At 37.3% G+C, this 15,532-nt stretch overlaps 4 protein-coding genes across 4 annotated transcripts; all 4 read right to left on the bottom strand.

The window, feature by feature from the left end:
* Window positions 1-282: 282 nt before the first annotated feature.
* LOC139782956 (uncharacterized) lies at window positions 283-2,440 on the bottom strand. The gene is made up of 4 exons (XM_071722045.1): window positions 1,830-2,440; window positions 1,396-1,666; window positions 899-1,270; window positions 283-824 (listed from the first exon to the last, which is right to left on the bottom strand). Exons 2-4 carry the CDS (start codon window positions 1,511-1,513, stop codon window positions 316-318), a joined length of 999 nt encoding a protein of 332 aa, XP_071578146.1. The 5' UTR covers window positions 1,514-1,666; window positions 1,830-2,440; the 3' UTR covers window positions 283-315.
* Window positions 2,441-3,529: 1,089 nt separating this feature from the next.
* Window positions 3,530-8,423, bottom strand: LOC139782952 (uncharacterized). The gene is made up of 7 exons (XM_071722036.1): window positions 8,340-8,423; window positions 6,102-7,406; window positions 5,491-5,977; window positions 4,685-5,405; window positions 4,351-4,591; window positions 3,880-4,268; window positions 3,530-3,667 (listed from the first exon to the last, which is right to left on the bottom strand). Exons 2-6 carry the CDS (start codon window positions 7,250-7,252, stop codon window positions 4,019-4,021), a joined length of 2,850 nt encoding a protein of 949 aa, XP_071578137.1. The 5' UTR covers window positions 7,253-7,406; window positions 8,340-8,423; the 3' UTR covers window positions 3,530-3,667; window positions 3,880-4,018.
* LOC139782955 (uncharacterized) lies at window positions 7,968-14,436 on the bottom strand. The gene is made up of 8 exons (XM_071722044.1): window positions 13,897-14,436; window positions 13,747-13,810; window positions 9,875-10,656; window positions 9,727-9,768; window positions 9,461-9,620; window positions 9,217-9,370; window positions 8,881-8,941; window positions 7,968-8,815 (listed from the first exon to the last, which is right to left on the bottom strand). Exons 3-8 carry the CDS (start codon window positions 10,654-10,656, stop codon window positions 8,443-8,445), a joined length of 1,572 nt encoding a protein of 523 aa, XP_071578145.1. The 5' UTR covers window positions 13,747-13,810; window positions 13,897-14,436; the 3' UTR covers window positions 7,968-8,442.
* On the bottom strand, window positions 10,645-13,897 carry LOC139782954 (uncharacterized). Its single transcript, XM_071722043.1, has one exon. The coding sequence runs from the start codon at window positions 13,322-13,324 to the stop codon at window positions 11,105-11,107; it is 2,220 nt and encodes a 739-aa protein (XP_071578144.1). The 5' UTR covers window positions 13,325-13,897; the 3' UTR covers window positions 10,645-11,104.
* Window positions 14,437-15,532: the final 1,096 nt, after the last annotated feature.

Here is a 15,532-nt window from a genome sequence, read left to right as displayed (position 1 = left end):
CCTGATATATATGTACATATGGAGGGGTAAAAACCACAGTGGTGTAAGTCAAATTTTTAAAAATATTTTTTCGTGTGCATAGATGCAATTTATATATTGTACAGATTGCATCTATGCACACGAGAAAATATTTTTAAAAATTTGTGTTACACCACTGTGGTTTTTACCCCTCCATATGTATGTGTGTATGTATGATATATTATAAGACCGTGTGTATGATATATATGTATATGTACGGATATTTCCGGCAAAATAGAGAATAAGAAATAAAACAAAAATTAATAAACATTTTTTGCGCAGCACGATTAACTTCCTTTAATCTATCGGATTGGAAACTCGACATACACGCTTTAACGATACTTTCGTTTTCGATCTCGCTTCTTTCATCTGCACTACGTTTCTCATGTTCATGCAGTGGTCACATCTCTTCCGTTTTGAGATCAAAGTGCAGTTTTTGGAACGCCATCGATCGACATAATCTTTAAACGCACTATCCGCCGACAGATGATGAACGTTGATGGTGCCGAGACCGTTGCACAGATTTATATTTTGGAAGTTTTTTAAAGCTTGCGGTAGCGACGCTATGTCCTCCAAGATTTGAGGAAGTTTACATCCGTGTACATTAACGGCACTTCCATACACGAAGTAGCGAAGTTCTTTGTTGGCGCAAAGCTGTATACTTTTTTCCACAACCGGGAATTTATCGTCGTTTTCCATCTTCGTTATAGCGTATGTGAACAGAAAACTGCCGATATCGGTGCTTAGTTCACCAACAGTCCACGGCCATGGTATCGAAGTAGAGTCCGTAATTTCTCCAGGAGTACCTATGGAAACAAAGACGAATGAAAACTTTGGAAAACACGCTTTACGGTTACTATTTAAATGTGATTTTACTTACCATAGCTGAAAGTGACTTGTGAAAAGTGAAAGCGACGTTCACACACTTCAGGTGCACAATGTGCCACCGGATGATCCTGAATTTGTTGCTCCTGAATTGATTCGACAGTGGCTACATCCTGAATTTGTTGCTCCTGAATTGACTCGACAGTGGTTACATCCTGAATTTGTTGCTCCTGAATTGACTCGACAGTGGCTACATCCTGAATTTGTTGCTCCTGAATTGACTCGACAGTGGTTACATCCTGAATTTGTTGCTCCTGAATTGACTCGATGGTGGCTACATCCCTTGGCGAAAGATCCTCATAGAATATTATATTCGTGGTTTTTATATCAACTCCATCCATTACCGAAGACCCATTGGTTTTTACATCTGTGAAAAGAATTCAAATTTAAAACATACACTCATGCAATTTTAATATTTATATAGTCACTCTCTGTTTCAGATGCTACGATGTCCATATCTATTCTAAGGAATCAATGAATAATAAAGTATACCTTGTACGAAAGAAGGCTCCTGGATCAGAGCAATGTTCGAGAATTCTGTAGACGGAGAAAGACGGACCATCGAAGAATGTATTTTCTCATTGCAAGATTCGTCGACCGTTGTATTCATCGAGGGCTCGTCCAAAGAGAAATAATTATGCTCTGCACTGATGCGTTGGCCAATTGAAGAATCCCCAGCAGTGGCGATATTTTCCACCTTTCTCTGACTGTCAAATTTTTAAGGAACAGCCAATGGATGGAGTCGAGTGCGCAAGTAAGGAGCCTTCAATAAACATGCAATGAGGTAACATAAGATCATTTGAAAGTTAACTCAGCAAGAACGAGTCAAAATATTTACTTATGTCAATAGTCACGCAAGTCAAATTTGTATATATAATTATAATATAATTATAGCATAGAAAAAATGTAACCATCATTAAACTTACTTCGGCGATAACCCGATCATTATCGTATTTGACCCATTTCCTGAGGATGTGATGTTCTTCGAAATGCTTCTCGCAAACGAATTGCGACGGCTTCAGATCAACAATGCCCGGAATCGCAGCGATCCATTTTCTACATTGTTCGATATTTGACGACACTTTAAACAACGAACACTTCTTTGCTGAGTAATTTCGCGATTTGCGCATTGGAACCGCGCATGATTTAGTCATTATATCGCACAGTATCACACAATCACACGTGGTATTAATGACATTTTTTTTTGTTGTTTCCCTCGGGTGAGGGAGGATAAGTGCCTTCAGCTCCTCCCTGGAGCTATATAGCACATCGGTACTTGTCCTATGTATTTGTTCTACTTTTCTTTTATTTTGATTATCCTCTTAAACCGGAATGTGTATATGTATGAGTGTAAGTGTAACTGTGAGGTTATGTCCGCGATGTGGTGAACTCGGGATACCGTAGGTGCGCTAGGCCCAAAGAATTGCGCGGATCACTTCCCCCTGCGGCTGTGTGTGTGTGTGTGTGTGTGTGTGTGTGTGTGTGTGTGTGTGTGTGTGTGTGTGTGTGTGTGTGTAAGTATGACTGTGTGTTTATGTCCGCGGTGTTTTGAACTCGGCGGCCGCGAAGCCGCTAGTGTGATACGGGCATTAGGCCCAAGGAACTGCGCGGATCACTTCCCCCTGCGGCCTAATGACAATAATATCAGTTATGAGGTTATTTACGCGCTTTATTTTAACCAGGTACCATAACCAAAAGCGACGCGTAGTGGCGGCCGGAGACATAAAATTTCAAACGCTAAGCGGACTACCCCCACCACTGAAATTTGACTTGGTTTCCAGACCTGTGTATACGACCGTGGGTAGGGGCAACCAGTCGCGACGCCCGATCAGGGAGCGCCCGCGGCAACCAGTCACAGACTATAGACCGGGAGCCAGCGAGAAAAAACATGTATGATCGGCTACACGACGAAACTTTTTGGGACGATAGCCGGTGTCATGTGGAACACGAAAACGCAAGTATGGCGGCCTGGAGGTGTCGCCTTTGCGCAGCGTAATTTTTTGAATGTATTAAAAAAACTGTGCTTTTGGGGAATGGGCACCAATCTGATTCTTGTTTTATATTGTTTATTTGTGAGCAAAAGTACGCGGGCCGTATGCGCCATACCGATGCCGCGTCGCAAACAGTCCGCCATACTGATGAGAACGTGTCGTTTTTTTGATGCGATGTTGAATTTCGTACACCAAGCTAATTTTTTATGGAGAGCTAGATTTTAATTGTTTATCAACGAATATGAACATGCCATACCGTTTCGGCGTCTCTGAGTACTCGCCATACTGACGCAAAGACGTCATTTTTTTCACTAGTGCATGTATCTTAGGCACCAGTATGGCGGTTTATTTTTATGAAGATTATGCTAAAACGTGACAAGTGGTGCACCGCCATACTGATAGTGGGTATCTAAAGTGGCGCCATACTAGACAAAATTTTTTTTTACTAGTTTTATAACATTGGTAAGTGTTGTAAAATCATCCGATAATCTGTTATATTTATGAAAAGGTAAAGTAAGTATATTTGCAAGTTTGTAAGACTAATCAAGAATGTTTTATTTAAAGAAATAAAATACAGTATTCAGCATAATACAAAGGTTTTTTAAATTACTCATCATCCTCATTAGATGTTTCGCCTCCATCACTTTCTGCATCTGACTCTACGTTGTAGTCAAATTCATCCGAATCCGTGGTTTCATTGATATTAATTTCATCTGATACTTCTGTCTCTTCATCAGAATCTTCATCTGTGTCCTCGTCAGAGCTCAAAGTTTCTGTAAATTTAATGAATCAGTGATATTGATTTATGTAATTATTGAGTGAATGTCAAAGTAACAGTGTTAAGTATTATTTTAAACTTTAATTAACATTTTTCAATAGTTTTTCCAACGGTCTTTTTTTTAATTGTATAAAATGTAGGTACTGCCATCGTGTAAGAGTTAATGTGACATTTCCAAATGATAGGAAAATATCTTTTTATATTTACTTTCGTCTTTATTTGGATGGTCATTGTCCTGTTGCTCTGTCTCTTCATCGTTCAGATTTTCAATGACTATTTCATTGATTGTAGTTGGCATTGCTTTACCGTTGAACCAGTGGAAACTGTAAGTGCCTTCCGACAATTTTCAACCGTAACTCTCAGAATTACCAAAAGTTGATGGGAACTGTAAATGTGCATTGCACCAAATGTTGCTAACGTACAGAACTCTCATCAACTGTTGAAATAATTCTTCTTCGCATGGTGGTATAAGAGTGGCATCAAAATTCTTTATGCTTCTTTCGAATGACTGATTACTGTTCTTCATACTGTATGATTTCAAAAATAGAGCCAATCTCACTTCATTCACGTCGTTTATATGCTGATGTCCATAGAGTCTGCAAAAATTTACCATATTCTGTACCGAGTACTATCAAACTTGTTTTTTGTGGCATACACTTTATATGGGGAAAAATGTACCTGCAGACGAATTCCTCCAGCAAACTGAAGCTTTCCTCACGTTTTTCGAACATGTTGATGAAAGCGTCCTGATATTTCTCATTCGCTAGAAGTATTTGGAAAGGTTTCTTCTTCCCTTTGCGATAGAAAGCTGGGGTATAATCGCATCCGGTCATTGCATGAAAACCTGCCAAAGACCGGCACACTTTGTCGCCTAATTCATCATGTATTTTATTGACATTGATATATCTTTGTGTGTTTCCTGAAACATGGTAACGATTCAAAATGATTAGCAGTTATAATAATGAGCAACAATTATTTACATCCAGATTAGAGTGTTGACAACTTTGAATACCTGTGCCAAAACGCAACCAAATATGCAACTGGGTTTTCAAGTTACACATGTTTGCTAACATAAGCACATCTGTATCAGAGCATTGAATAACGACATTAGACTCTGATTGAACTTGACACAAATGGTAAATCATTTTCGTGTCGGCTTCTTCATGGCCGCAACAAGACAATTCTTCTTCAACTGTTCTTGTGACATGTCTGTTTTCTACAATATATTTGTAGCATTTGTCAAAGTTAACATATACAACTTTTCGTCCTATTATGTCAACCGCATCGTCGCTCATCCAGTGTTGGAGCAGGAACTTGACTAATGCCGTCTTGAACTTATCATTTCGCAATTCAGAACTAAAATTGCTAGGTCTAACTTGCTCACTACCGTGTATCAAAAAATTGCTGGAGAAACTGTCTCTCAACGCATGCTCCGTTGCCTTTATCGATGGTTCTCTATATTCGTCGAATGCAATGACTACTTCAGAAACGTGACCAGAACAAACTGTGGACAGATATTTCAATGACACATTCCCAAAAGTCGCTGGGACTTGCTTCATTGCGTGGAATAGGAAGAATCCATCAACAACTTTAATGTCGATCAATTGAGGCTCATCATGTACTTGTACTGTAGCCTCCAGTGTCGCAGTTAAAACAGCTTTATCTGTTTTATGGATGATCCCTTCGATGTGGCACATGGACAATGGTACAGGAGTCAGTGGATACGTTAAAACCTGTAGAAAAATGTAATAGGAAACGTAGATAACATTGACCAATGAATTTTCAAACTATTTCTAATGTCTTTATATTAAACAATACCTTTCCTATGTCAATTTTCTTTTCAATTGATATTCCCAGAAGTCGTCCAAATAAATCCTTCTGTATCTTTACTTCTGTTACTTTATCGCCGACGCGAATCCTTCTTTTCTTTGCAACTGAAGTGAAGTTCTTTATCTGGGTTTTTTTTATTTTATACGTCTGAAATGCATTTTCATTCGCAGCACAACTATTGATCATATTTATCCGCATTTCATGTCCAGTTGATTCAACAGAAGTAAGAAATAGTTCGACTTCTTTGGGTGCAGCTTCGCCAGTTGCTATATTATACAATAACTCGTCATTGAGACTCTCATCAAATGGATTCACCCTAACGTTCAGTCCACTTATGAATTCTGCAATCTGAATTCGACTTTTGTTTATTCTATTTTCCTTCAAGTCATTTGTTACGCTTTCAACGTTTGACAATCCCACCTGTTCCAGTAGGTTTGTACATATTTTAGCTCTAAGTGCAAAATCAACAGTCCACCTGTAAATTGTTGACAATAATTACACCGCGATCAAAATAAATCATGACATGAAATTGTTTAACAACAAATGAATTAAAAATTGCAATTAGTATTTCGCTTACGTAAGTGAAAACGTGTACTCACCTCGTGCGCGCTTTGATTGAATTGGTGAAATGACTGATTCCTGTCAATGTTCTGCCAGCATCTGCATTAATAGTCTGTTCTACCACCAAATCGGCGCCTTGTCTCGAAAAACTCTTGCTCGTCCGTTTAATGCCCAAATAGCCAGCTTTGAAGTCCTCAAAAAGATCTGGATGGGTTTCTGCTACCTTCATCAAGTTGTCACAATATCTGATGAGCCAACGAGCGTAGTTGACGTGGTTGAACGGAAAGAAGATATTGTTTATCTTTGGCAAAACGTATTTCATTAGCTCGAAGTCGCCGGTACGTACACTTCTGTTGAACATCAAATAATGATCTATGAGGTGCATGTATATTGTGTAGTATTGCGGTGTTTTCCCATGCAGACCCGCGAGCGTTTCCTCTTTGAAGGTGAGATACTGTTCGATGAGCTGCCGCAGCTCCACATTGTCAATTGTATCGTCAACTAGTCCGTGAAACGGCAGCGTCTTTAAATACGCGATTAGAGAATCGCGAATTTGCACATCCTTCTTTCTAAGGAAGAACTTGAAGTGTTCCATTTTCAAACTTAGCGACACCAGCACGTGCAGTCTCTTTGCTCGATTAAAATTTTTGGCAGACAAAAATCCTCCAACAGATCCTGCAGCTAGCAAACCACTTTCAACCATAACATTAGTCAGTCCGCAATTTTCTATGAATGAGCCAACTGCCTTTAAATAAGACATTTCTATGTGAAAAGGTCCGAGATGAATAAAAAGTCGGTGAAAATCATCTTTGTGCATAGACTGCAATTGCATTGCCATTTTTGCAATTGCGAGGTCATAAGTAACTGGTATATATTTTTGCTTGCACTCATCAGCAACTTGAATTGCTCGTTTCATGGTTTCCATAACAACGGATGGGTCTGTCGGGGACAAATTGATCGGCGGCAGGTACGACACTTTCTGTGTTTTGGAAGTATCATTTAACAATTTGGCATTAAAGCCGACCCACATTGGTGTCTTGATATTTAAGGCATGGGAAATCATCCATGCGGCATCGATCATTTTCACTTCTTTCAAATTAGCGGGAGTAACGTTGCCATCATACAAGTCCACAGGCCGGAGTTGTCCAACGTATTTTAATTTTTTCGCGATAGGCTCTACATCTGGCATTATTACATCAAACGTTCGTCGTCTTTTCCCTCGACTGGCTGCATCTTGGATTTCAACTTCTTGAGCATTTCCGTCGTTGTCTTCGCAAATGTCCTGGTAAATTATTCCAACTGTGTCGTGAAGTGTCTGCTTTCCAGTAGCAGTATCGACGAATCTATCAAAGTTATCAAACGCAACGCCTGTATGCAAATCACCTTCCCAGATAACATTTTGCCGGCATTTTGCTGACAACTTGCTAAAAAATGTTGCAAGCAAGTTGCCAACAAGGTGAGTCCTCATTTGATGCAATATTGCAAGCAAAAAAACACGCAAATTGAATGCAGCAACTTTGCGGCAAAAATTACGGTAAAAAATGTACGATTGTGGCAATTATATCTGCAAAATTGCGGCAATTGTTGTTAATTGTTGGGAAGTACAAATACGATTTCGGCAAAATTGCGGCAACATTCCAGCAAAATTGCAGCATCGGATCTCACTTTATTTGTGCACAATATGCGTTTTTGTGATATATTTTGATACACATATACATCATAATTTGTCAAATATGATGTACATGTGGTAGAGAGTAAAGCGATATGATTGTTGTTATTTGTTGAACTAATCGCACTGCAAATGGTATAATTCACATTGACATTTTCAACAATTTTGTGATAGTGCAATTATTTCAATAAACAATTTAGAGAGGAAATAGAAAAGTATACGCATTTAATAAATATAATATTTATATAAAGTTTTATTTTTTTTATTATTCAGAGAGAATATACTCAGAAAACACAAAATCCGAAATCGGGACATAAGATGTCTTTAAAGAATAAAAAAATGTTTTTTTCAGCGAAAAACTAAACTATCCCAAACATATTAATAGAGTATATCCCCTACCGACATGCAATTATACCTAATATACATACGTATATATACCCAACTAACAAAAATAAAAAACAATACATAAAAAATAAATCACATTTTGTAGTCATTTAACATCGCAAAAAAAAGCACGCAGAAAACTCTTTGGAAATGAATATATATAATATATACGCATCTACGTATACGTATACGCATCTGTTTACGTGTATATAAACTGAAATACTTGTCGCTACAGGGCAGTAGGCATTATTTTTCTTGTTGCCGAAGTCTTTTTAGTTATCATCCTGCCCCTGGTCATCGTTTTTATCCTAATCCTCATTGCTGAGCTAGTCCTGTTCATTGTCCACATGAGGTTGTTCCTGGACAGCGTCCTGGTGATATTGTTCCTGTACAGTGTCCTGTTCAGATTGTTCTTGTTCAGTGTCCTGGTCAGATTGTTCTTGTTCAGTGTCCTGGTCAGATTGTTCTTGTTCAGTGTCCTGGTCAGATTGTTCCTGTACAGTGTCCTGGTCAGATTGTTCTTGTACAGTGTCCTGGTCAAATTGTTCCTGTTCATTGTCCTTTTCATGGCCATCATCTTGGTATCGTCGGTAATATCTCCGGAATGCGTTATCAGGCTCTCTATTATTCCTTTCAGGCCTGTTTAAGCGATTGCGATGCCTTTGTTTGGCAGTCCGTAAAGCCTCGTTAACTGCATTTCTGAAATAAAGTAATCATTTTAATTAAGTGAATTTGTAATAAATAATTGCTTTATTAAGATTTACTTAAACTCATCGTATTTTGGCACTGCCTCTCCATTAGATGTTGCCGTCTTTGCTATTGCACCTAAAGAAAATTGAAATGCAGTTGTATATAATATATGTAATTTCACATAGTACTAATGACATTTTATAGATGCATCACAAGATCGAAGGAGAAAAGAGGGAGAAGTATTATTCGCGAGAGGCTCTTTGGCGGATTAAATGTATTAAATATACCGACGTACTGTAAATAATCGTGCAAATTGCACATTCCTGTTTTTCATTATATGCTACCACAAGAAAATAATATTTTTATAAAATATAGTTATAGTAATAAGATAGAGCAAAAAGAGTACATACTATATATTGCATCGACTAATACGGTTTTTTGCATGGATATTTTTTCATTGTTGCCTAGCCACGTAAATCTATGGCTGAAAGCATCATCGAAAGATTCCTTTAAAATTGGATTAATGTTTTGTAGCGTAGCCCCGAGGTATTCAAAGTACGACACCTGCAATTAAAACAAAATTATTAAAACCTCAGTTTACTAGAATTTTGCGTATGTTGCATGCATGCATATGAGCTGGTTCAGTATATTTACAACAGTATCGAACTCTGCCGTGTTGAGCTTTTCAAATGCTTCGAACTGTTCCATATTTCCAATCGGAAGGCAGTTTAGTTTCTGCGGAATACTAGATCTTTTTGGAATCTTTTGCACGTTCTGTTTCTTTTCTATGCGGGCCAGTGTTTTATGTATCTGTCTAAAAATTAAGAAAATATGAAAATAATAAAATTAAAGTGAGTAAGAATGTTACATGGTGATTATTATTAATTAATAATAATTAATAATAAATTTAAGAAATTTACCGAAACTCTTCAGGCAACTTCGCCAGATGCTTTTCAATTTTCCTTTAATTTCAAATAAGTAGACATAAAAGAAAGAAGAGAAAATTTGATAAATTAGTCTTATAAGTTATTAATAATAAACCTTACAGTTTTTATCGAGTATACTGACCTCACGGTCTGTAAGTATAGTCCTTCACACCTTGTTGGAGATGTTCGTGCAGTATGAGGGTGTGGAATGTTTACGTCGAGTCTTTGTAAAGGTCCACAGTCAGGTGGCTGTTGTGCGTAAGATGGAATCATGGATTGGATACGTGGTTGTTTTTGTGACGGTGAAAATTGAATATAAGGCTTTATAATGCTTGGCGAATATTGGCTTTCGATAGTATGACGTGTGTTCGAATCGAATGTATTATCGTGGGTTTGGTCATATTGTGGTGGCTCTAAATCTGACTGTGAATTCAGTTGTTGTCTTGTAGCAGTCTGTGAAGAGGTCGGTGTTTGTACGTGTGGCTTCTGTCTTTTTAGCAATAGCGATGAGTTCGTATTTTCACGTCGTTTTGTGCACAATGATGCCTGCAAAAGAGATGGTGATCGTACTCGTGTCGTCTGTCGTGGAGAGTCGTTCAAAGTGTCTGCCCTTGAAACATGCCCAGAATCGCCCATCATATCTGTCTTAGAAGAATGCCGTCTTGCTGAGTCGTTGACAATGTCTATCCTAGAAGTTTCTTTAAACTTTTTTCGTCTAAAATCATCCATAGTGTCAATTTTAGAAGTTTGTCGTTCCTGAGTTAGATTGTTTTCTGACTGAGTCCGTTTCACTAAGTCTATCTTTATTTTCGTCAATGCATCAGACATTTGAGGGCGGTCCTTTCGTCGGGATAGTTTCTCATCATTAGAGGATGTGGTGCAAAACCTTTTCGGTTTTGGTGCGTTTCGTTTTTCTCGGTTCATCTATGAAATATTAGAATTGGTAGATATACATATTATATTATAGTGATTGTAAAATTAATTTCAATAAGCATTTGCTTTGGGACAATGTAAATATACACATATACATTCTAGTAAGTTAACATGTACACTTTTAAACGTAAATATATATAATATATTTTCAGTATGTCCTATTATTATATAGTAAAATTCTTATGTTAATATACTACTTTGAATTGCTATTGATTTTCATTCCGATTTGATTCATGCAAGCAATAAGATTCTGTACCACATATACAAAATGTCATTATCCATAATATTTCAAAGTATCTTTCGCGTACATAAACTAAAGATATAAAGATCGCAGTACAAATATTTTAATGTTCTTACTTTTATATATAGTTATCATGCATTATAATTGTCTTACTATATACCTATTATTCATATTGACAGATAAATCTAATAACGAAAATTAAAGTAAAACTGCACAGATGTACTGATTGCATTCATCGTCGTTATCACTCTCATCAGAAGAATTGCAATCAGAAAATCGCCAAAAAGGCATGCGATAGCACTTCGCCGAAACCTCTTCGAAGAGAATGATACAGGTTTCGTTAATCAATGTTGAACATTTGTACACGCCGACAGAAGAAGATGGTACACCCACATCGTAAAAATCTTGTACATGTAGAAATTTGCGTACAAGCAAGTAATTTATCGTCTCAATTGTTAAAAAATTTTCAATGACACAGATTGTTGCATCTCGCAAGATACAACAATTGTCTCGTATTTGTCGAGTGAACAACCATCGACCAATTTTTGCTCTCTGAAACTGTTGACAACTGCGATGAAAAAGTTCGCGAGGGAGCGGTCCTGCTGCATGTCTCCCTAACATTTCAATAGATGGATTGTCGACAACCGCTGGTAGGCAATTGTTAACAAATCTATTATTACATTTATTACTTTGTTCCGCTCGCCTATTTGCAATTTGCTGAAGAGGAAGATCAGGTTTTCTACAATATTTTCTGAAAATTGACATGTTGTTCTCGTATGGAAACGCAGAGTATGCATCAAGTGGACCAAAGCGTTTCACATCCTCCACAACATGTAAAAGCCCATGAATATTGTAGGAGAAGAACGTCAGCCCATAAATAGTTTCACATTTCTCAACATATGTACGTAGAGCAAGATCTGCAAAATGAAAATTCGGTGATCTTTCACATGCGAGAGAGCGGATAGCTGCATGAAGAAGAACAAAGTGCAAATAAACATCTTCGTCTAAAATTCCATACAAAACGACAACACCTGTGTAGAGAAGGAACTGGCGATTTTCAGTCGCTTTAAAGCGCTTGTAAGCGCCTAATCCTCTAGGGGGTCTAGCAAAATCACGCGGACAATACTGTTTCAATGTTTCTAGTCTTGAGGATACAGTTTGAAGACTATGACCCGCAAGTTTTGAGAGTTTACTAAATTTGCCGTCGATCCATGCTTCGAAGCATTTTTTCATTATTCCTATAAACAGAAGATGCATCGATTCAAACGGAACCTGCGAAACCATACCAAATGGTAGATCTGATAAAGGACTAGGGCCTTTATGATGTTCTTCGTCTATCTGCAACATATAATTCTCATCGGTTCGGGGGGTGTTATCGAGAGAAATATAAACCATTCGGCCATCGAAATATTGACCTGTCACTGTACACTTTGAGCAAGGATTAGCTGCCATGTGACTTTTGTGATTTAATATAAACGCACGAGCCGGAGCATCAGCTACAAAACAGCGTAAAGTGACAGGGAATTTTGTATCTTGATACAAGATACCACCGTTATCTATAACCAAATTGATATCAACCACAAATCTGCTAAAAAATTGACTCGCGCTAGAAGGTTTACGACTTCCTCGATAAATCCCTACCACTTCTGGTTTTGCATTAGGTATATTTGCAATTCTACATTGAATCGGCCAAAGAACAATGTTCCCAGAATTGTCTAATGTAGCACCATCCGTGCTAAAATCTACTTGAAGGCTACGTGGAATCAAAGAAGGGGAAGTCGATTGAAGACTGTTAATCAATGCCAACTCGAAGCCTAAATGTAAATACTCTCCTGGTTCTACATCGAATAATTCCACAGGAGTCTTTGGAGTTCGCAATAGTGTTCTTACATCTTTCGGGAGATATGAAAAACATTGATGACTACGCAATAAAGCAAGAATGTTATTTCCTTGCACGTGAGACATGTTATTATCCATAAGGAGAGCTATAAGGCGATCTTTGAACAAATCTACGCCTACACTCAAATGCTCATGTACATCACGAAATTCTTCTCCAAGTTCTTCGCTGCTCGTATGGATTCCGTCATCGGAATCATCGCAGAAATAATTATCAGTCAAAGATTCAAACAAAGATTCTTCAGAAGAGACGTTAGATGATTCCAAATGTGATTCAGGAAAATTACATTGAACTGACGAAGGAATCACTGATGCACTACTTTGTGTGCTGGTCAAAGCTGCACCGTTGGAAACAGAAGTGATAAAATTACTTGTGCTTACACATTGATCATTCCTACAATAAATATCCTTAACTTGTCTCAATTCAGCTTGAATTCTCCTACGCTGACGAGGACCTATGTCACGTTTCGATTTTCGCCTACGCCGGATAGGTAGAGACACTATGCGTTTAAAGGAATTCATTGTGACAATAATGAATTAAATATTTATTAATAAATACTTATTTCCAATGGTAAACTTACATAAAATAAGATGGAAGAAAAGATGCAGAGGCACAACTTAATAAAGATGACAGAAAGACAGAATAAAAGTACAAAATGATGACAAACAAAAATAGTTCTAACAAAATTGGAATAAACGGTACGACAAGAAGAGGAGTTCACTCGAAGAGAGATGGAAATAAAGAGAGAAGTACAAACTGACAGAGCGACAGAAAAAAAGACTGGAGAAAGAAATAGAAAGAACGGGCAAGCACTGATGCTAACGACGAATATGCGATAACAGTAAAAAGTTGTGAAAAACTTTTATTTAAATAATAAGATAGATAAATGCGTATGATAAAGTATGTATATAGATATTTTAAAAATAAAAAAGCTACATCTAACCCTCGCTTTACATACGATTCTTGCAACTTTTCAACACTATAGTGTCCCGGGTATTCCACGTAACCTATAAAATAATCACATATATATTATCAATAAATCATACGATATATTTTACCATTGATTTAATATATTTTTGAGAATTATACTTACGATATCCACAAGTTCTTCTGGCACTAATCTGTGTTTCCTAGGATCGCTTCAGATTGCTTTAGAGTCATTCGCGAATGTCGTGATAGGAGAGAGGCTATCCAGATTGTTTATATTTCGCAACCATTAAACAAAGCCTATAAAAAATAACACGCGCGAGAAACTGCACTCAAATAAATTGTCCAATCACAGCTAGAAAACGCGTTCAAGATGCGCAGTCGACAAGGCGCGTTCAGCCATAGAGGTATAAGAACAGAGAGTGCGCGAGCGAACTGAAAAAGCGATATTATAGGAATAGAAAGAGAACGCTGCATGGAGGCCCCTTCTGTATGTCTATGCGCGTATGCACGAGACGCGCATAGACGAGTAATTTCTTTAAAAAATGCAACAGTTTCTTGACAATTGTCGCACATGAATACATTTTGTACATTTTTTAGAAATAGAAAATTTAAAACAAACTAGACTCAGAGTCTTGACTCAGAGTACTTTTTTCTCTTGTACACATTTTTGAAAATTATTAATTTCTTAGTAAGTACAAAAAAATATTTTTTATAATGTAGGGGAGACCGGGGCTAAGCCGACAACGGGGCAAACTTGACACTAGGCTTTTTGCCAATTTAAATCTATCGTAGAAACTTGCCTTTCCTACTGTAAATGCGTCTTTATGTGCCAGTATTATCAACGGAATTTGGTAACATTCTGAGTTATAGTGTAATTTTTAACGCGACATAAGCGTTTTTGATAGTGAAAAGTAATTTTTCTGATCTCTCGAAAATGTCTACTCTTTCATCGAGCTTTACTCTTGCGAATCTACCGGTAAGTGATTTTGATGGGAAATTTGATGCTCTATATGAATCCGATAATCGTTTTTGCATATTTTCAAAATTTTCATGTTTTTGAAGTGACAAAAGTGAAAAACGACGTCCGGGGCAAAGTCAACACCACGCCGTTTCGTCGGCTCCCAGTAACAAACGATGCTTGTCATGCAGCCGTATGGCTCATGACAAATGTATGCGCACGTCCGATCGCGAGTTTACCTGCATTAATTGTTTTTCAGACATGAGTTTAGATGAAGATAATTGAAAGTTCAACAATTTTTGTTCTCATTATTTTAAATGATTGTTCTAGCTACTTTATTCCGAATTTTTGTACTTTTTAAATACACAATAAACAATGTATTTTCATTTTCAGACAGTAAAAAATAAGTTCCAGATCAAATTGTGTCGATCAGACAAAGTGTTGAGTTTGCCCCGGCGGGGTGTCGAGTTTGCCCCGGCATTTTTCAATTCGAAAATTTGTCTTCGCGTCACTTTTCCTTTCCTGGCGGCAAAACAAAGCGACGTACAGCAAAACTTCCTGAATCAATTTTGTACCTGAAGAAACACTCTTTAAATATGTACCATTGAATTTGCCTAAAAATTTTAATTAAATATTAAAAATTGCCTTTGAAAAAATAGTGTCGGCTTAGCCCCGGTCTCCCCTATATATATTTATACATAACGTTTGTGCATAGAAACTGCACGGATAGATATATAATAATAAATAATAATTAAAATATATATATTTGAATTATTGCGACAATCAGTTACCGACATGTTGCTGAAAACATTTGCCAACATTTTTGCCGCAAACATTGTTG

This window comes from Temnothorax nylanderi, unplaced genomic scaffold (genome assembly GCF_030848795.1).
Source record: "Temnothorax nylanderi isolate EJ_2023f unplaced genomic scaffold, tnyl_v1.0 TNYL_tig0455_pilon, whole genome shotgun sequence".
In the NCBI taxonomy this organism is placed as follows: Eukaryota; Metazoa; Arthropoda; class Insecta; order Hymenoptera; family Formicidae; genus Temnothorax; species Temnothorax nylanderi.
This window is presented reverse-complemented; position numbering and strand designations above follow the sequence as displayed.